This window comes from Ananas comosus, linkage group 6, assembly GCF_001540865.1.
Source record: "Ananas comosus cultivar F153 linkage group 6, ASM154086v1, whole genome shotgun sequence".
Classification (NCBI taxonomy): Eukaryota; Viridiplantae; Streptophyta; class Magnoliopsida; order Poales; family Bromeliaceae; genus Ananas; species Ananas comosus.
Genome location: NC_033626.1, coordinates 14,393,136 through 14,413,000, shown reverse-complemented (window position 1 = coordinate 14,413,000; position 19,865 = coordinate 14,393,136). Strand labels below are relative to the sequence as shown.

Below are 19,865 nucleotides of genomic sequence, written 5' to 3'. Positions count from 1 at the left end.
GAAAAAGGACATTGGCTGCTTGCTCTGATCTGTGCATCCCATTAGACTGTAATAAGCTCTTAATCTCCCTTCCAATTTCTTTGGTGGTTTACATTGAGCTTAGAATGTTGCAATCCACTCAGCTGGCTGGAAAAGGAAAAAAAATAAAAATGAAAGGACAGAAGCTCACACGAGAGCAAACGATTCAAAAGATATCAGTATGTAGAAAATGAAATGAGGATTAGCCGTTTCAACTCGAAAGGATCCGAAACCTGGAATCTGGCCCGGATCCTTTTCCGGACCTGTAGGTCTGGCGCTCGGCCCAATTTAGTGAATTGGGCGCAGACCCAACTGATCAGCAAAGTTCCGGCTGAGATGGGTGAGGTTTAAGGATACCTCACCATCTGCGGAGTTCCCATTGCATCGATTTGCCTCGATCCAGACCCTCCATTCGACAGTTGATCTCATCTTAACCGTCGGATCTATACTAATATTACATCTCGCCCCTTCCCGTCGCTGATCTCTTGATTTTTTTTTATTTTATTTTATTCTTTTATCCCTAAGCCACCGTTTGGTTGGGGGTTAAGGGGTGGAATAACCCCTTAACTCTCAATTTATACCCAAACACTACTTTTTTGGGGTGGGGTTAGTAAATCCCACCCCAAACCGGGTTAGTAGGATTTACTAACCCCACTCCCCCTCCCCCTCCCCCTTCCCCTCCCAACTTTAACCCCGCACGCATTCCGAGCCCTCACCTTTTTCTTCTTTATCAATCATTATTTTCTTATCTCATCTACTCCAACCAAACACTGTTTTTCATTATCCTAGACTAACTCCAACCTCCAACCAAACACAAAAAAATTTTAACACCATTTTAATCATGAACTTAACCCTATCCCTGGAATAGCTATTTTTTCTTAACTCCGAACCAAACGGGGGCTAAGATGCTCCAAAATCTGCAGTCTGCACCAACCACTACGCTTTCTCCTCACCTCTGCTTGTTAATAAAAATAATTGGTTGTAATCTGCGACCTCTTCCCCTTCTATTCCATCTGTTTCAGACTCTCTCAGTTCACAAAATACAGAGAAAACGAGAGAACATTAATGGCGAGAGACAACATCAGGCTCTTCTCTTCTCCTTTCACTCGCCTCTCCGTACTCCTCTACCTCCTCGCGGCGGCGGTGGCGGCGGCGCCGCCGGAGGCGGAGGCGGAGGCGGCGGCGGGTTTTCCGGTGAAGGAGCCGGAGGAGCTGGAGCTGCTGCTGGTGTGGGCGGGGCCCGAGGCGCGGAGCGACACGGCCCAGCCGCAGCCCGACTACGCCGGCGCGGCGGCGTTCCTCCGGTCGGAGGCGGACGCCCTCGGGCTGGAGGCGGAGACGCTAGAGTTCGCCCTCGGGAAGCCCCTCGTCCTCCTCCGATGGCCCGGGCGCCGCCCCTCCCTCCCCTCCCTCCTCCTCAACTCCCACACCGACGTCGTCCCCGCCGAGCCCCTCAAGTGGGCCCACCCCCCCTTCTCCGCCCACCTCGATTCCTCCTCCAGCCACATCTTCGCCCGCGGCTCCCAGGCACCCCAATCGCCCCTTTACCCCTCCCATCCTTCTCTTCTCTTCTCCATCTCTCTAAATTCAATAGACTTTTTCCTTTTTCATTATTATTATTTTCCTTAGTTATAAACGTAGTTCGTGAAGTTTGATCCGAATTTCACTTTGACTTTCATTTGGATTGCTTATTTATAGTTTCAGTTTTGAGAATTGAGTCCTGAATGTTTCTATCTTAACTAAGCGAAGCAATGATGGCCTAATGATGTTGCTCACTTGATGCCCTTCTTTCGGATAGTATGCTTGTTGAAGCCTTTTAATTCTTATGTAAAGTAAGCTTAGGGGAGTAAATTATTGTAACTGAGACTAGGAAGTTGAAATTTATTGCAGTTTAACCTCCCTTTCCATTCAAATGGCTTACCTGTGTACCATGCACTGGCAGGACATGAAGTGCGTAGGGATGCAGTACTTAGAGGCCATCCGCCGCCTCCGCGCTGCCGGATTCACCCCTGACCGCACAATCTACCTCTCCTTTGTCCCCGACGAGGAGATCGGAGGGAAGGATGGTGCCGGGGCATTCGCGTCATCCTCCAAGTTTGAAGAGATGAACGTCGGTCTGGTGCTCGATGAGGGTTTAGCCTCGCCTGGCGAGGAGTACAGGGTGTTCTACGGGGAGAGGTGCCCGTGGTGGCTCGTCATTAAAGCGCGTGGCGCACCGGGGCATGGGGCGAAGCTATATGATGGGAGCGCCATGGAGAATTTGATGAAGAGCGTTGAAATAATCAGGAGGTTCAGGGCAGCGCAGTTTGATCTGGTGAAGGCCGGGGTGAAGGCCGAGGGAGAAGTTGTCTCAGTCAATTTGGTGTATTTGAAGGCTGGGACGCCATCACCCACTGTAAGAAAAGTTTCATGCGTTGATTAGTTTATTTGGTTATTGCTGTTTGATTTTTTTGCTAATTCTCAAATTTCAATATTCTTATTCCCTCTAGATATATTGGTCTTTTTCCTGCATTCTCTGCCTTTTGTTGATTACATCTTTTTCTAGAGGTTAATTTAAGTTTATTATTTTGTTGTTCTTTCTAATATATAGTAGCTTTTGTTTATGAGGGTGGTTCGCTTTGGCTTTTTCTTTTTTTGTTCTTCTTTTTTTTTTTTTAAGCATGAAGTTCTAAGTTGTTTAATTCTAGAGATACTATTAAATATTTTAATTGTGCAATACCACTATGCTATTAAAGATTTTTAGTTGTGCAGCGCCACCTTTTATCTCACTAGTACATCCTATAAACTTTTCTTTCAGGGTTTTGTCATGAATCTGCAGCCATCTGAAGCACAGGTCGGACTTGATGTCCGAGTCCCTCCTAATGCTAATCCTGAAGAACTAGAGAGACGTATTGCAGAGGAGTGGGCACCTTCCTCGCGTAACATGACATTTGAGGTATGTGCTCTCCGGGCTTGTTATAACACCAAGTATTCATCGGTTCTTTGGAAGGTCCTGATCTCATTTGTAACTTCATTTTAATTAGAGAGATTTGAGTTAATAGTTCATTTTGCTGCTCTTATTGTTACTATTATTATTATTATTTTTTATTGTCCATCCATCGGTCTTGTGATGCAAGACTTGTTATATTTTCACTGAATGTAATTGTGTAAGTGATACAAAATATAGTTGAGTGAAAACTCAAATGTCGATAAAAGCGGGATATGGAGCATATATGCTAATAAATTATTTACTTTGACAATCAGTAGGAGGAATCAAATTATTTACTTTGACAATCAGTAGGAGTCGATTCCTGCTAGGAATTTCATGAATTAATGCCTTCATTGGCTATTAACAATTAATGAGACCAACATTTCCATCAGCTAAAAAGTCAGTAAAATCGCTAAAATTAACAGAATCACCATAATCCCCTTTTATTTGATGGGAATAACTTAAGCCAAAACAATTGAAATTTGAGGTGGTGTCAATAAAAAAAAAAATTTGAAGTTCAGGGGCCTATTTCAGAATGTCCTATATATTATGGGTCTCCAATCTCCATACACTATAACCTATTAAATATTAGTGGATTTTTAGTCATTACAGGAAAGAAAGTTCATCTGTTAGTATATTAGTTGATCTTTCGATGTGGGTAAGGTAGCATGCTACCCGCTTCGTTTATTTCATTTAAAAATAATCTTAGCTAGAAATGTAAATTAACTAGGATTCGAACTTGGGACTTCAGATACCAACCAGCAAGCCCTTTGCCTCTTGCGCTAGAAACGGTCGGTATGCGGATAAACATATTCTAAGGAAATGTCAGCAAACTCTTTGCTGTACGTTACAAAGCTCATTCGTCTAATTTTCAGATGATGACGTTAACATTTTTTCATCTAAAATGTTTTTGTGTTTGACTCTATATCCTGAACATGCTTCTTTTTCTTGGACAGTTTAAGCAGAAAGTTTCTGTGTATGACATGTTCGGAAAGCCTGTCATCACTCCTGCTGATAACTCCAACCCATGGTGGACGATGTTGGAAGAAGCCATCAGAAAAGCCAATGTCAAACTTGGTAAGCCGGAGATATTTCCTGCCTCAACTGATGCTCGCTATTTCCGAGAACGTGGGATCCCGGCGTTTGGTTTTTCACCAATGGCAAACACACCTATATTGCTCCATGACCATAATGAGGTCTGCTTCTTTGTTCTTATTATGCCATTGCTTATTACCTTTCTTATTCCTGTATGTTTTTTCCCCAGTTCTATAGATTTTCTCTTAGTGATATAGAGGGATAAAAATAGCTAAATTTAGTAATACATGAGCCAGCGATGACGTCACTAGTTCACCGTCCATCTGGTCTATCTGGCCACCAACTAATTCTGATCTTTGGAAATTAAATTCAACTCAGCTGTTCCACACTTTTGGGTTAGATTTTATGCCATTATATTTTCATGTGCTCTTATTTTATCAGTTTATGTATGAAACTACGAATCACCAAGCAGCAAAGATAGTTAATAGATGCCTTTTTCTTTCTTCTTTTTGAGGGAATAAATGCTGGCGTTTAACAAGCAGCCTTTTCATTCTTTTGCAGTTCTTGAACAAAGATGAGTACATTAAAGGTATAGAGATATACGAGTCCGTCATCAGAGGTTTGGCCTCTTACAACGAACATGCCAAGGATGAAGAATCTAGGGCGGAATTGTGAGATTCAACACTCCCTCTACTATCAATCAATAGCACACAAAGGATTTGTTGCCACATCGTAACAAGCTGAAATGGGAAGCTATATACGAGAGAGTGCTGAGATTGTTTGTATATCAGCAGCACCTCGAACCTTGTGAACATTTGGATAATGATAACTAAAATAATTAGCACAGCTCGTGAATACTTCATAAAGCTTCTGATTCAGTATGGTCAGAAGACGATAAATTTGAAATCTTCTATGCTGTCGTCGAATCATTTTGTTTTGCTGTTCCATACGGGATTCTCCATCTCAAGGAATAGACTCCATGCTCTATAGCCACAACCAACTTGGCTTATTTGAACAAACTAATGTGTTACGCTGCAGAATTGTCAGAAGACTCAGAACTCATATATATATATATATTGTTGTCTCCTATGATCTCCGATATCTTATTGTAGTTCTAGTTTAGTTGCTCACCTGATGAGTTCCCGTTTTTCATCTTTTAGGCCAGGGCGATTGCCGCAGCAGTTTGTACTCCTGTTTAGTATTTCTCAAGTTCTATACTTCTCCAGTCTGCGCTGACCTATGCCCTTTATATAAATTGAAAAAAAAAAAAAATAGAGGAAAAAATCTCTAACGCTGCGGGCATGGGTAACACGACTATCTAAATGCAAGATTGGTTGGTCATCTCCACGTACGTTTGGCATGGCCTTGTCGCAGCTTATTATTTGGCTTAGCTGAAATTCAAAATTAGCGAGTTCAAAGAGGAAGTTATTGAGGGATTTAATGAGAGGGCTTTTGGACCTTCTTGAAGGTCTAGTTTGATTCTATTATGGCGGGTTTAAAAAAATTCAAAAGTCCTGTTTAAGCTAACGTTACGTAATACGTAGGGCCAATCATGCTGGCCATTGTCTCTGCGCACAAAATCATACTAAAAAATAGGAATGAACAAAATTAGGAAGTTACTTGATACGGCCCGCTGGGTCTAAGCACTTTATGATTGGTTGGGGTTCGTAATATTCCAGCTCCTTAGTTTCAAGTCACGGGCCTAACTTATTCATTTTCACTTGACCCGACTTAATCCGTCCATTTTTGGACCAGATCGAATTTATAAAAAAGGCTAACAACATACGAATTGCACCCGAATCAGGTAAACTTAATCCCGTCCAAAACTTTTGTTAGAGGCGAAAAGAGTCGAAGGGGGAAAAGAATAGATTCTCGCGAGAGTTGGTGTTAAACCCGATCTCGAGAGGTTGGCCATCGGAGCGAAAAGTCTCAGCTCTCAAATCTGAAAAAGATCGCCGGAAAACCCTGGAGATCTCCTCCATTAGAAACCGCTCAGAATCTGAGCGGAGGAGGGAGAAGAGGGGAGGGTGAATTGATGTGGTGCGATGTCGCTGCGGATAAAGTCGGTGGTGGATAGGTTCGTGAAGGAGCTGCAGGAGGCGCTGGACGCCGACATCCAGGACCGCATCATGAAGGAGCGCGAGATGCAGAGCTACATCCAGGAGCGCGAGCGCGAGGTCGCCGAGCGCGAGGCCGCTTGGAAGGCCGAGCTCTCCCGTCGCGAGGTGAAAATTTCCTTCTTTTTTACTGGGAAAGTGTCGTTATTATCATCAAATCAATATTATGTTAATTTCCTACTAGTGAAATGTTGCCCTTTTATTTTGATTGCGTACGGTTTTGTTTGATTCCTCCTGCGATTTACATTGATTTCGTATCGTAAGGTAATGGCCAACTCCAACGTACTATATTTGCGTTCGGTTCTCTGTCGTGTGTTTTAACGGATAATAGGGTAATAGAAGAGGAAAAATCACGTGTTAGGGTTTTAAGATATGTAAGGAGCATGAGAAAATGTAGACAAAGCAGGAGAGTACTGTATATGGGCAGCAAAAGAGAAAGACCTTAGATTCCAATAATTCAACTTTTGAACGTATGACACATGGAGGTTGAATTAGGTGTTATTATTCAAGAGGACTTTAGGAGGTGCTATATACTTTTGGTGAGAAGTTTGGGTGTCGTCCGAGTTCGTCAAAGTACATCTCTTCCTCTATAAGACTATACTCATTATGAGTTGTTCTAAAATGTATGTTGTCTGTAGACAGCATTTTTTTTTAGAAAAAAGAAAGAGTGGAATATCAGCTTATATAGTCAGAGCATGACAATTGCAAGTTATGTATCAAACAAACTTGCCTCTCTGCCTATCAGGGCTTTGGAAACTGCAGAGTGATAAACTCTTTCTAATAGAGTAGGAAAAATGTCATCACATATCTATAGGAAAAGCGTCATCACACATGTTTGATGCTAAGCCTATAAACCCTTATTCTGATGAAACTTTCCAAGAGTATCATGCGAATCATAGATGCGCAGATGCAGTTGACGTTGAAGATACGAGTTCTCACAATGTTTTAATGCTGCCACGATCCTTCGATTGAGAAATTTGACCCTGCTTGCCAAGACAGCCACCCATAAACACGAGAAACAAGCAGTACAACTATCCCTAAATCGTTGATTGTTAGCAGTACAACTATTTCGAATTGAGTTCATACGAATGTAAAGAGGATGAGAAGAATCACATCAGCGAGGCAGGGGACTTGTAAATGACTTGAACACAACTTTGAAGTTTGATAGAGGCACTCAGCTTCACAATGGTTCATGTTTTGGCATTTCCTTTATTATTATTGAAAACTAAGACACAGCAGGGACTCACGAGTGGATCTCTAGGCCACTCAACTGTATGGATTGGATGAACTCTAAAAAGATATGTACTCTGTAGTTGTAAACAGCGAAGATATCTCGTTTTGAAAATTGTGAAGATATCAACCTAATTATCATTGTGCAGGCTGAGATCGCGCGACAAGAGGCAAGGCTAAAGATGGAGAGGGAGAACTTAGAGAAGGAGAAGAGTGTCCTTATGGGCACCGCATTGAGCCAGGACAACCAGGATGGAGCTCTCGAGATAACCGTCGGTGGTGAGAAGTACCGATGCCTGCGGTTTTCAAAGGCGAAGAAATGACGTTCCCAAGTCCGAACAGGTATTAGTTGGAGAGAGGGAATCAAAGTTTCTGACTTGTAATTTTTGATAAAGATGCGTAGCGACTGCTCAACTACAAATCATCACATTTTTTATGTCTAATACCTTCTCAGTTTGTAACTTATTTTTATCTGGATCGTTTCTGTCAATCAAACTAATGATTATTTTAAAATTGACTGTAAATGGAACCCGCTGTTCTGTTAGCTATAAAAAGGTACAAAATCGTAAACTTCAACACTAGTATTGTAATACAATTTCCAATCTGGCTATCGAAAGTAATTCAAAACAAAATGATCAAAAACTTAAAAATGTACATATTTGCCTGATCAAGTTGGAGGCTCTGTTTCATGATGTACATACTTGCCTCTATCTTTCTTGGTCAAACGATTGATTTTCTTTTTCTTTTTATTTTTTTCTAATTTAAATCTCTTTGATTTGTCCACATATCAGATCCTTATGCGGTAAACGCTTTACGGGCCTGATAATAGGTTACCCATTTAGATTTGCGGCCCACCCAGTTAACAAATACAAAGTCCAAACCCGACCCTCTTAATTCTCCCTATAAAAGCGCCCTCCAATGGTCCTTTCTCCCCAAGATGAAACCCTAGTTTACGCGGAAGATGCGGAGGCGTCGTTCTACTACCTATGCCGTCTCTCTCTGCCCCAAATATGAAACCCTAGTCTCTCTCTCTCTCTCTCTCTCTCTCTCTCTCTCTCTCTTCGCTGGTAATGGTGGCGTCGGTGCTGCATATAGCCGTACGCCTTAGAGGCGAAAATAGCCAGCTAAAGAAACATATGGAATCATATGACCGGGTGGGATTTTCCCCTTCTCTTAGGGAATCCCGCTCTTGTGTTTGATCCCACATCCTTTCTCATTTCTCTATTTTTTCTAATATTTTCGATACATCATTGTTTTATTTTTTTTTTAATCTCATCTGTTAATTTTTTCTGCGCCTTAATAATGGTTTCTTAATGCATTTTTTTCCTCTATTTACTTTGATTTTATCTGGATTTACGGGAGGAAGTTCCGGGCATAGTCAGGTATCAGCGTGAGGGAATCCGGTGGCTGATACAGTTACATGCCCGGTAAATAGACGGTGCTCATCGTTACACGTCCTGCTCTTTCAAAACCTATGCTGCTGCGTGTTCCATTTGGGCTCTACATTCTCCAAATTAAAAAGAAAACTCTCTTCCATTCTTTCTCCCTCTCTCCTTTAGAGTTTTTTTTTCTTTTGGTTTTTCCTTTTCATAGTACTTCATTTGATTTTCCAAATAAATATTTTTTTTTTTTTTATTGTGTGTCAAGCAAGGCCGGGAAAAATAACCCTGGTCGATGGGAAATCATGTTTGTGTTCACTCCTAATCTATCCTTAGTTAAATTGGAAGAAAGATCGTGTAAATACTCAGTAAAAAATATGCAACATAATTTTAAATGATACGACTTTTTTATCATTAGAAAAAAAAAGTACGAATGTTTTATCATTAGAAATTTTTTTAAGTTCAATTAAAAAGTTTTTTTTAAGTTGTAAACTGAAAAACGCTTTTGTTAAGTACTGATGTAGTGGTTCTAATCAAAGGTTTTTGTGAGAGGTAGGATTTGTAGCTGCTAATAAGGGTGTAGAGGTAAAGCAACAAAAACTCACAGTAATTTGAACCATAGAACGATTAGTTAGCTCTTTCATGAAAACAATCAGTTAGTGGTCATGAACCGCATTTGCAGATATCCAATACCTCTCCTATCGGGCGTTAATGATTCAGTTGGAATTGAAATTGGAACCAAAGTAAAAGATACAGCATTACAGCTTGAATAACTGAGAAATAAATGAGGTGACATAAAATCCATTTCCTAGTGGGTTCTAATGATTCAGTTTGAATTGGAACCAAAGTAAAGATACAGTTTGAATAACTAAAAAAATGGATAAGGTGATATGCAATCCATTTCCCAGTGGGTGTTAATGGTTCGGCTTAATTATTGGAACGAAAACAAAGATACAGTTTGAATAACTACAAATAAACAAGGTGATATCAATTATTCAGTTTGATTTGGAACCGAGTAAAGATGTAGTTTGAATCACTAAAAAGATAATTAAGGTGATATCCAAATATCCAATGCAGATCCAACTTGAATAACAAAAAATAATAATAATAATAGAAGGTCCCACCGAGATTTGAACTCGGGTTACTGGATTCAGAGTCCAATGTCCTGACCACTAGACCATGGGACCAGTGAATGTTAAGATATTGCCTTCAATATAATTGAACATATCATTTAAGAACTGATCCACGCCACATTTGTTATAGTATTACCATGTTCGCTACCTTAATTCTCGCACGCACTTATTTAAATAACATCACTAGGATCATGTGGTACCTTTTCCTTACAAAGTTACTAGATGATAATACTAATTTTGTCCTAACGCAAGAAAACATAGACAAATTCTTCTGTTACAGTACAACAAGCACTACATACAAAGCAAGGAAAAAAATAGAGGATAAGACACAACAATCAATGATACTCTTCGACTGTCCTAACAAAAATAACAAAAGTACTAATATTTTTCCTTATATTTTTGATAACAAGTAATTCTATCAGTATACTTACAAATTAGATATAAATTTTATATTTTATACATTATATAGTCTATATTCTTTCACTAGTTTAATTTTTTTTCACTAAAAACTCAAATAATTTTATGTGAATTTGTAGGTTGAATGAGATGCAATATTTGCACTTATATATAACTAATATAAAATAAAAGTTTAGATTTTTTAAGCGACTAGAAAGGTTGAAAGTCCGGTCTGTAGGCCGCAATAACCACTCCACATCCCAGTCTTACACTCACCTACCCAAGGCAGGACCCGGAAGTAAATCTCGGAAAATGTGGGCATGCATCCGCCCAGTAGCCCCCAATTGCTTTAATACTCTTTTGAGTATTTGGAAAATTCGTAGGTACTTTAAATCGTAGTTCTATATTTTTATTGTTGCCTTTGATAAAGTATTCGAATTATTTTTTTTGTAAAGATTATGTCACTATCTTTTTATAATATTCCAGACTATTTGCAGCTGCTAGAGAATTTTTTTAGTCTTAGTCGCCGATAAGAATGATAGATAGAGCAGGAGAGAAGGAAAAAAAAAAAAAAAAAAAGGAAATAGAGAGAAGGGGGTAAGAGAGAGTAGAGGTTTACGAGAGAAGAGAGAGAAAGTATTAATTCATTTGGTTAATACTGTAAAATGTTTACAACTTGCTTTTTGTACCCCTCAATACATAGTACTAAAATGTAAATAACAGATAAATATGAACTAAGCTGTAAATGTTAATAAGAAATAAATAAAGAGAATTGTGGGCCTCAAGTTGGGCTTTGATGCATCTGGCGTTGCCCGATCCGTTGACTTAGAGTCTCCAAATCCCTCCGTCCTCTCACTTCGTAGATACTGTAATTCCTTCCTCTCAAGGACTAAACTCCTCATGGATGTAGTTAAGATCCCAGTTCATGCTCTCTTATTTTTTTCTACTTTATTATTATACTTCTCTACTTAGTCTTTGTCCTTCTATCGACACTCTAGATTGTTACACTTTCAGTATTTGAGAAGATTTCAGAATATTTTTATTTTATGATTTTTGAACTTTAAAGAATTAGAATAATTGTGTTGGCATGAAGCACCCCAAACTATGATATGGAGTGAGCGGCAACATTAGCTGTTGAATTATATGAAATAATTATTTTTTTTTCTAAAATTTTCAACTATTAGCGAACGGTGGTATAATACTTGCTTTATTCTTATTTTTTAAAAATAAATTTAATTAGAAATATAAAGTGATTAGATTTTGAACTTGAGATCTGAAACACCAACTATTAGGTTCTTTATCACTTACGCTATAGATCGTTGTGATAACTATTGAGTTATATGAAGCAGTTATTTTTTTTCGAAAAACTTAAACTATCAAAAACAGTATTTTTAATATTTACATGCAACACTTCTCTTAAAACAAGAGTGTTGAATATTTAATTTTTTTCTGAATTTCCTTAAGAGAGTAGCTTTTTTAATATTTAATTCTGCAAGTTTCTTAGCATTATTTAAATTTTTTATTTAATTAAAATTTATAAATATATTATTTTTTAATAATTTAAGTTTTTAAGAGAAAAATATAATATTTTTCGAGTCTTTATTTTCAAGTCTCTAGAAAGGAGGAAGACCTTGGCTCATTTCTCCAAGTCTTTGCCCAATAGCAAACCAATACTGTCATCTAATCACTTTGACTTGTCTTCCGTTGGTTGATTCAACAACTCATCACAGCCTCCAAAATGGCAAACACCTTTCACGTGGTTCTTCATCCATGCCACATTCCTTTCTTCCACGTGGCCCGCGATAAACCCTCTTGCACCATATTGGAAGCACCCTCCAACCACTGGATCCTCACCTCGGCCTTGGAACAAAGAACGCTATGCGCTCAAATCCGAGACCAAATCTCAGTAAGCATCTTCTCCGGAATCTAAAATTAACTAATTCCAGGAAAGCTCACCCTCGCTTCCCATTCATTCAATTCTGCCATGTCAACGCACCCTCACAATCGCATGTACGGTAGTTATATCCGATTCCAACTATCATAGCTCTGCGGCCGCAGCTCCATTAGCTTCGTCACCCGGAGGCAAAAATTGGGAGCTACTCATCGCGCTCACCGAGTGTTCGAGAGAATGTCTCTAAAGGTGCTCACGGCGCTGGACCACGCCCGCACGCAGCTCTACCATTTCAAGGCCATACTCATCGCCGGGATGGGCCTCTTCACCGACTCCTACGACCTCTTCTGCATCCTCCCCGTGATGAAGCTCATCGGCCGCATCTACTACGAGCCCATCGGCGGCGACCCCGGCGTGACCCCTCCCGTTGTTGTCTCCGCCAGCGTCGCCATCGCCCTCCTCGGCACCGTGATTGGGCAGCTCGTTTTTGGCGCGCTCGGCGACCGGGTCGGACGCCGACGCGTCTACGGCCTCTGCCTCCTCCTCATGGTCTTCAGCTCCTTCGGCTGCGGCTTCTCCATATGCCGCACCCGCGGCTGCGTCCTCGGCAGCCTCTGCTTCTTCCGCTTCCTCCTCGGGATCGGCATCGGCGGGGACTACCCGCTCTCCGCCACGATCATGTCGGAATTCGCCAATAAGAGAACGAGGGGGTCGTTCATCGCGGCCGTGTTCTCGATGCAGGGGTTCGGGATCCTGGCCAGCTCCGCCGTCACGATGGCGGTCATGGCCGCGTTCAATCGGGCGACAAACCCTGAGGACATCAGTCCACTACGCACGCCTGAGGCGGCCGACCTCGCGTGGAGGCTCATACTCATGATAGGCGCCATACCGGCGGCGCTGACCTACTACTGGAGGATGGCCATGCCGGAGACTGCCAGGTAATGCATATAATAATTATCATTATTAGCTAATTCATCTGAGTAATGAATGCATTGAGCCCCCTTGTGCTTGTAGAGTTGTAGTCCTTTTCCTCCCTTTCGCCTAAATTTGTCCTCCCTCTTCAGTGTGGTAGCTGCAAGTGCCCTGCTCCAGATGTTAACATCTTTTATCTCAAAGCATAGCACCAGGATCAGATTTAAGGGATTAACTTCTAATATTGTTTGTAGTAAAATTTATCTTTTTTCGGTCTTTTTGAGGAGAGACCGGCTAAAATGTGTTATAGCTGATCATCATAACTGGATAGCAAGTTAAGTTACTCTAAAGAAAGAAAAGAAGTAAAGAACATTGAAAAGAGAAGCGATAACTCAATTTAGGGTGATTAATCAAAGCATTGCAGATTAACTGGTTGAAACTACTCTTAAGGACATGTTTGGTTCACGATTGAAATAGGAATGAGAAATAAAATTGGATTGCTTTGGAATGAAAAATGAAATGACGAATCATCCAAAAATATTTGGTTTATTATTGGAATGGAATCGGAATGGAAATTTAGAATTTTTAAAAGATGCTTTTGATTAAGAGAGAGGAGAGTGATGAAGGAAGATAAAGTAGGTGTTAGTGAAAGAGAATTTTGAATAGTTTACTTTGGAATGGGCCAATTCAAAATTCAAAGCCGGATTAGATCATAAATGGATTCGGCCATTCCCATTCCGGAGTGGAATGAAAATCGGAATCCGATTCGTATAAAACAAACGACAACTATCGGAATCAATAAATTTCATTCTGATTCCATAGTTTAAAATAGGTGAACCAAATATGCCCTAACAGTCCTCGAGGGATGCAGAGAATCGCAAGATGCTTCGGAAATCTTCTTTTGTGATACCGTCTAGGCGAATAAAAGTTTGTCCATAGGAGCCTAGGAGGAGCCATCGCATCTTATTTAAGTTCTTAAGTTGATTACTTAAATCCTGAACATTTATTGGAATATGGGGTCTCATCTGCCTTTTCGTGGTCAGTACGCTTAATTTTTTGAGTACTTAGGTGATTGGAATCTTTTAGTAAAGAATACCTTCTTTGTCTATTTTGTGAAGCCCAGGACATGGAACAATCTGATGACCTTCTAGAGGCCAAGTTGTGGAGTTGTAGTTTTACATCAAGTTGCACGTTGCTCGGAGTAAAATTATCCACACTAGAACATAAAAAATTAGGCACCTCTTACAAGCTAATTACACAATGCAGACCTAGGTGTCGAAAGCATTTGGAACAGAGTAGTTGTTAGGCAATGCTAATTAGATCCAAGTCTCACCAGTCAACTTTGAGTTCTTTGAATGGACTGTTCGAGTATATACACGTTCAACTTGTTTCCGAGTTCAATGCGGACGAAACCATGTTCAGTAGATTCGTGTATTGAGTGCCCAGGCAAAGCACTAGTCCTGCAATTCTCAACAGGTCCAACTGAAACCTTGAATGTCCTGTCCAACTATTTGAATCGGCCGGGTTACGTGGTAATCATTCAAATCTGCTCTTGCCGCGCAGGTTCACAGCTCTGGTGGAGCAGGACGTGATGAAGGCCACTGCCGACATGGGGCGGGTGCTGGGCGACTTCGACCTCGACATCCACGGCTCCGATGCACTCCGCCACTCTCCGTCTTCGGTAACACCGCCACCACCTCCTCCTCACCCTACATCGACGTACGGCTTCTTCTCCCGCGAGTTCCTGCGCTACCATGGGCGCAACCTGTTCGCGTGCGCGGCAGCGTGGTTCATTGTGGACGTGCCCTACTACAGCAGCACCTTATTCCAGTCCCAAATCTACCTGCCCTGGTTCCAACGCGCCAGCCACGTGAATGCCTACCAGGAGGCCTACAATGTCGCCAAGTTCCAGGCCATCATCGCGGTCGCCTCCACCATCCCGGGTTACTTCGCCACGATGTACTTCATCGACCGCATCGGCCGCCGCCCCATCCAGATGCTCGGGTTCTCCTTCATGGCTGTCTTCCTCTTCGCCCTTGCAGGCCCCTACGACGCCTACTGGCACGACCACACCAACGCCTGGTTCATCGTCCTCTACGCCCTCACCTTCTTCTTCTCCAACTTCGGCCCCAACACCATCACCTTCATCCTCCCCGCCGAGCTCTTCCCAGCCCGGTTCCGGTCCACCTGCCACGGCATCTCCGGCGCCTCCGGAAAGGTCGGGGCGATTGTCGGGGCCGTCGGTTTCCTCTGGGCATCGCAGGATAATAACCGGGCCAACATTCAGCAAGGTTACGAGCCGGGGATCGGGATGATGTACGCGCTGATCATACTGGGGGGGGTCTGTGTAGTTGGTTTGGTGCACACCTATGTGTTTACGCCGGAGACGAAGATGAGGTCGTTGGAGGAGAACGAGGGAGGAGGAAGCACGCACAGGGAGAACGAGAATGGTGGGAACGCGGAGGAGGTGGTGATGGGCATCGTTGTTACCGGGAACGAGGTGCCCAAGAGCCCGTCGAATAGGAGCAACTCGCCTCTTTGTGGGCGTTCTCCGGACTTGTAAGATAGGTACATACGTATACATGTAAAAAACAAAAGAAGGGGGAGCAAAAGAAAAAAAAAAATTATAGGACAATTGTTTCTTATCGGTTTATTTGTTGGATTAATTAATTAATTGAGGCATTATGCGAATATTACGAAGTGCTGACTGCCTATGGTTCTCGTGTGTAGATTAAATCTGAGCATAATCTTTTTTTGTTTCTCCTCACAAACTAACATTCGTCCCGATAAGTAATATACACTCCGATTGACAATGCACAATTCGTAGATTATTTGAATTATCTGGAGAAATCTACATAGACATCATATAATATTTTTGTTGAATAATTCAGGCATGTGATGTTCAACTGATCAATTTCCATTTGATAGGATAAGAAGCCATCTTGTTGATGCCGCAAAGCCCTTCAGGTTTCCCTGTGTTCCTCCTCATCCTTATGTACCCATTCTCCCCCCATCCCGCTCCCCATGAGTTCTTTATTATGAAGTAATCTTGGGCGTACGACGACCCATACCCAACGGCCGTCACCGCATGATCCAGATCCGTCCCACAAGTTCCATCAAAAATCCCCTGCAATCAACCACCTCGCATTACTCTAAGTCGCGTAGTGTACAAATTTGTTTATGTGTCTTAGTAATTAATCTCCTTACCCCTTTGTAGAATTGGAAGTCACTACCAGAAGCCTCTATGGCAACGCTTACAGGCTGATGAGCCACCGCTTTGAGCAGGCTCTCTTCATTGTTCTCCGGCACATCTTGAAAGCCGGTGATGCTTACGACTTTAACGCGACTCTAAAATGTCATGACAAAGGAAAGTTATTGAGTATAAAGTTCTCAGCATCACACAGGAAAATACAAATGAAATTGTGCATATTTGCAAGGGTGTATATGTGGGGAAAAAAAAAAGAAAAACCATGAACAAGAGTGAGTGTTTATGCTCAATTTACCCTCTTCTCCTCGCAGGTGCCTTCTTCCATGAGGTAAGGGTAGTCATCCTCAGCGTGGACCCCGCCATTCGCAATGATGAATGCAAAAGCATAGTCCATCAAACCTCCGCTGCATCCTTCATTGAATACTGTGTCGCAGTCGATCAGTTCCTGCTCGGATAGAGACGTCAAGTTCCCTGTTACGATCTGGTTTATTCCTTCGACCGCTGCCACCGTCGAGAAAGCCCAGCAACCCCCTACATAGATAGTTGTACAATTGAAAAATAAACGTTTGGCTTACTTTGAAAGATTTAAGTTGACTTCGGATGCTGCGAGATGTGTAACTTCTGACAGAGAAAGATGTAAGTTGCTCACTTATTTCTAATCAATGCTTGTTTTCGATTCTAATCGATGGCTGATAAATGTGGTATGAGTACTAAAAGAATTGTGGTGTATATTGATAAATGAGAGCTCTTACCACACGCTCCTTGGTTTTTCACTGGCGTCACGGCTCCCTTCTTCCTCCAGTCCACCGTCTTGGGGAGGAAAGAAGCATTCTGATAAATGAAGGTCGACTTCGAGGACTTCCGCACGACTTCCCTTCTCCCCATCTTCAAGCCAAGATACTTGCCCTTGAACTCCTCATGGCTCATGTCGGCAAACTCGTTGAGGCCGAGCCAGTAGCTCCTCTTCTCTTTATTCCCCTCGTGAATGTGCCTCACATTGTCCCTGAACACTTCGAACCTCCTCAGTTTCTCCTCTGGGCTCGCATAGTTTTTGCTGTGTTTCGCTGCCCAGTTCTCAAAGAGATTTTTCAGATTCTTTGGGGATCTCAGATCCTCTTCGGAGAAGCCAGCGAGAGAGAATTTTTGTCTGGCAGCACAGCAGATAGCTGTAACGGAAAGCAGAAAAGAGAGAAAGAAGAGCTTTGATGCCATGAGAGTTATAGAAATCAAGTTTGCCAATGAGGGAGGTGCAAAGAAGAGGCAGGCCTATATATAGCTTTTTCAACCTTTGTTGCTTGAAAGAAAATAAGCACTTCAATTGTTTGGGGCTTCTGGCTAAAGCACAGCAAGGCCTGTAGGTTGGTCAGGAAGGTAGAGGCTTCAGTTTAAAGTGCTGCCGGATGACTTAGTTTAATCCTCTTTTTATGCACCTGCAGTTGTAACTTCTTTGGCTTAGCAAAGAAACTACTGCTGCTGCAAATATTTGGCTTTTTGTTTCAACAATTCAAGGACGATTAGCGATATTTTTGTTTGCTGAATAACTTGAAAAGCTATTTGGTACTCAATAAACTGGGGAATTGTGTCAGATAGTTTGTCAACAGATAAAGCAAATTAATGTAGTTCTAGACTTCTAGATGTCATAATTGACCAGCATTATCAATTATCTTTTTACAAGCCATGCATAACTCTTTCTGCTGCGTCGGTTCTTTTTATTTTGGTCCTTTTTGCATTTAATTTGTGGGTACTTAATTGGCAGCAACTAAAAATATATATGTTGGGGGAACTGTAGCAGTAACTTGTGAGCTCTAGGCCCAGATATTAATCAGGCTTCATATTACAAAAACAAAAACAAAAGCCTTAGTTGGGAGAAACTTCCATCTTAGTTGCCTCATTGACTACCACCGAACTCGATTTGCCCCACCAGTAATTAATCTTTTCGTGTTTTTGTAGTTGAAAGCACATCCTTAACCATAAAGACCGTATTAATCCAGCACACAAATAAATATAATTTTCTCAGTGTAGCTACATCTAAAGCTGGTTGGGGACTTTAATCTTGCACGCATTAGCTTTGATTCTTATTTTACACCCTTTGGGTTGAAGCTCGTGGATAATTATTTATCATCTTAAAGCACATGTATCTCGATTGCTGAATTCAACTCCTGCCACCTGGAAGTATAAGACAGATCAAACAGCAGTGAAATGATACGTGCTATTTCTTCATATAGGTTCCATAAAAATTTTTAACCATGTTCTAATGTAGCAGTTAGAGTTGAGAGTACTGCATCTATTATCAACTGAGCCTGCTAATAAAAACAAAAGAAGACAAACCAACCTCATTTAAAAAAATAAGAGGTACTTGCCTATGTGCCCCTGAATAAGTAACCGAGTTTCATGTTTAATTTTATTTCAAATAAATTTATTGAAAGTTTCTATTTTTCTACCCAATTTTGAAAGTTTTTTTGAAATAATTTGATATTTTAGAATGATAGATTTGCGCACAATAATTTTTGAAGGATAAGTATAAAAGCCGGAAAGTTGTGAAGGGTATATCGGCAATCCTCAAATACTAACTAACAAATAATTACCATCATTCAACTGCCGTACACTATTTTAGAAAGTGGATGAGGAAATGATTGATTAATCATCTAAAAAGCACAAATGGTGGCAGATTATCCTGAAAAGGAGGGGCACCTGTCACTAGATTTATTTATTGGAAAATACCTGAAATTCAACTATTTGGTAATTAACTCTTTAGAAATATTCATTTCTCTTTTCTCTTTTTTTTTTTTTCTTTTTTTTTCTTTTTTTTTTAGTGTAGAAAACAGAATGATTGCTTGTTCAGTAAAGAGACAACTGTGGTAACTAAAAACTGACTTTTCTAATGTAAAAAAGTTTTGACAATCGAGTGACTATCTCAATCAAACAAAAATCTCATACGAAGCGAACAACTCTATACAAAATGAAAACATACAAATGATACAACAAGCACGAGGTGATTCTGCATTTCTCTTGTCATGTAATCTCACTGTGTGTCTTTTGTATCGGCGCGCGTATGAGAGAGAGGTAGAGAGTGGTAACAAAATATGACGCTATGCATATATATTCCAATTGAAGTTCCACACACTTGCCTGAAATATCATCGGCAGCCCAAATGATTTAAATAGGCCCAACAACGTAGTCAACAAACCTAATTTGACTAGGCCCAACTCGATCGACGAATTAGCCAATGAGACTAACCATAGGGCTTCTGGCCTAGCCCAGTCCACGCCCATGCGAAGCAACACAACTTAAAGGTCTTCAAAAAAAAGAAAAAGAAAACAGAGAGAGAGAGAGAGAGAGAGAGAGAGAGAGAGAGAGGAGTGACTACTCTTATCTTAGATAAAATGCTTTATTGGAAATTATTGTAACCCTCGTAAAACATGTCCAAAATCAAATTGAAATCTATCCCCTCAGAAACTCATTGCCGTCCTTTATATTTCTTTACTTTTAGGACGCGTTTGGTTCGCACTATGAAAGATTACTTGGAGTAAAATGATATCCTTCCTGTATTAGGAATATAGTATTTCGGTATTTGGTTC

General features: G+C 41.1%; 4 protein-coding genes and 1 non-coding gene across 6 annotated transcripts; 3 read left to right on the top strand and 2 right to left on the bottom strand.

Moving 5' to 3' along the window:
• Positions 969 to 5,111, top strand: LOC109711903 (aminoacylase-1). Its single transcript, XM_020235264.1, has 5 exons — positions 969 to 1,545; positions 1,961 to 2,413; positions 2,816 to 2,953; positions 3,943 to 4,182; positions 4,583 to 5,111. The coding sequence occupies exons 1-5, from the start codon at positions 1,084 to 1,086 to the stop codon at positions 4,694 to 4,696; spliced, it is 1,407 nt and encodes a 468-aa protein (XP_020090853.1). The 5' UTR covers positions 969 to 1,083; the 3' UTR covers positions 4,697 to 5,111.
• LOC109711318 lies at positions 5,810 to 7,881 on the top strand. Its single transcript, XM_020234294.1, has 2 exons — positions 5,810 to 6,246; positions 7,518 to 7,881. Exons 1-2 carry the CDS (start codon positions 6,067 to 6,069, stop codon positions 7,689 to 7,691), a joined length of 354 nt encoding a protein of 117 aa, XP_020089883.1. The 5' UTR covers positions 5,810 to 6,066; the 3' UTR covers positions 7,692 to 7,881.
• On the bottom strand, positions 9,863 to 9,934 carry TRNAQ-CUG. The gene has a single exon. It is a non-coding gene; the product is annotated as a tRNA-Gln (tRNA).
• On the top strand, positions 11,930 to 16,412 carry LOC109711925 (probable inorganic phosphate transporter 1-10). Of its 2 annotated transcripts, XM_020235299.1 has the most exons (4): positions 11,930 to 13,105; positions 14,643 to 15,647; positions 16,008 to 16,046; positions 16,297 to 16,412. In XM_020235299.1, exons 1-2 carry the CDS (start codon positions 12,405 to 12,407, stop codon positions 15,640 to 15,642), a joined length of 1,701 nt encoding a protein of 566 aa, XP_020090888.1. In that variant the 5' UTR covers positions 11,930 to 12,404; the 3' UTR covers positions 15,643 to 15,647; positions 16,008 to 16,046; positions 16,297 to 16,412. The 2 variants fall into 2 exon arrangements, with proteins under 2 accessions (XP_020090888.1, XP_020090887.1); XM_020235298.1 differs by lacking the exons at positions 16,008 to 16,046; positions 16,297 to 16,412 and having other exon boundaries at positions 11,931 to 13,105; positions 14,643 to 15,779.
• Positions 15,861 to 17,882, bottom strand: LOC109711926 (cysteine protease XCP1-like). The gene is made up of 4 exons (XM_020235300.1): positions 17,040 to 17,882; positions 16,583 to 16,818; positions 16,287 to 16,427; positions 15,861 to 16,206 (listed from the first exon to the last, which is right to left on the bottom strand). The coding sequence occupies exons 1-4, from the start codon at positions 17,497 to 17,499 to the stop codon at positions 15,982 to 15,984; spliced, it is 1,062 nt and encodes a 353-aa protein (XP_020090889.1). The 5' UTR covers positions 17,500 to 17,882; the 3' UTR covers positions 15,861 to 15,981.

Excerpts from the sequence above, each read along its gene's own strand:
- LOC109711903 (XM_020235264.1), top strand. The coding sequence starts at position 1,084 with ATGGCGAGAGACAACATCAGGCTCTTCTCTTCTCCTTTCACTCGCCTC. Across the intron at positions 1,546-1,960 it reads TCTTCGCCCGCGGCTCCCAG|GACATGAAGTGCGTAGGGAT; the intron begins GCACCCCAATCG and ends ATGCACTGGCAG. Across the intron at positions 4,183-4,582 it reads TGCTCCATGACCATAATGAG|TTCTTGAACAAAGATGAGTA; the intron begins GTCTGCTTCTTT and ends ATTCTTTTGCAG.
- LOC109711318 (XM_020234294.1), top strand. The coding sequence starts at position 6,067 with ATGTCGCTGCGGATAAAGTCGGTGGTGGATAGGTTCGTGAAGGAGCTG. Across the intron at positions 6,247-7,517 it reads CCGAGCTCTCCCGTCGCGAG|GCTGAGATCGCGCGACAAGA; the intron begins GTGAAAATTTCC and ends ATCATTGTGCAG.
- LOC109711925 (XM_020235299.1), top strand. The coding sequence starts at position 12,405 with ATGTCTCTAAAGGTGCTCACGGCGCTGGACCACGCCCGCACGCAGCTC. Across the intron at positions 13,106-14,642 it reads GCCATGCCGGAGACTGCCAG|GTTCACAGCTCTGGTGGAGC; the intron begins GTAATGCATATA and ends CTTGCCGCGCAG.
- LOC109711926 (XM_020235300.1), bottom strand. The coding sequence starts at position 17,499 with ATGGCATCAAAGCTCTTCTTTCTCTCTTTTCTGCTTTCCGTTACAGCT. Across the intron at positions 16,428-16,582 it reads GCACCTGCGAGGAGAAGAGG|AGTCGCGTTAAAGTCGTAAG; the intron begins GTAAATTGAGCA and ends ATGACATTTTAG. Across the intron at positions 16,207-16,286 it reads ACTTCCAATTCTACAAAGGG|GGGATTTTTGATGGAACTTG; the intron begins GTAAGGAGATTA and ends GGTTGATTGCAG.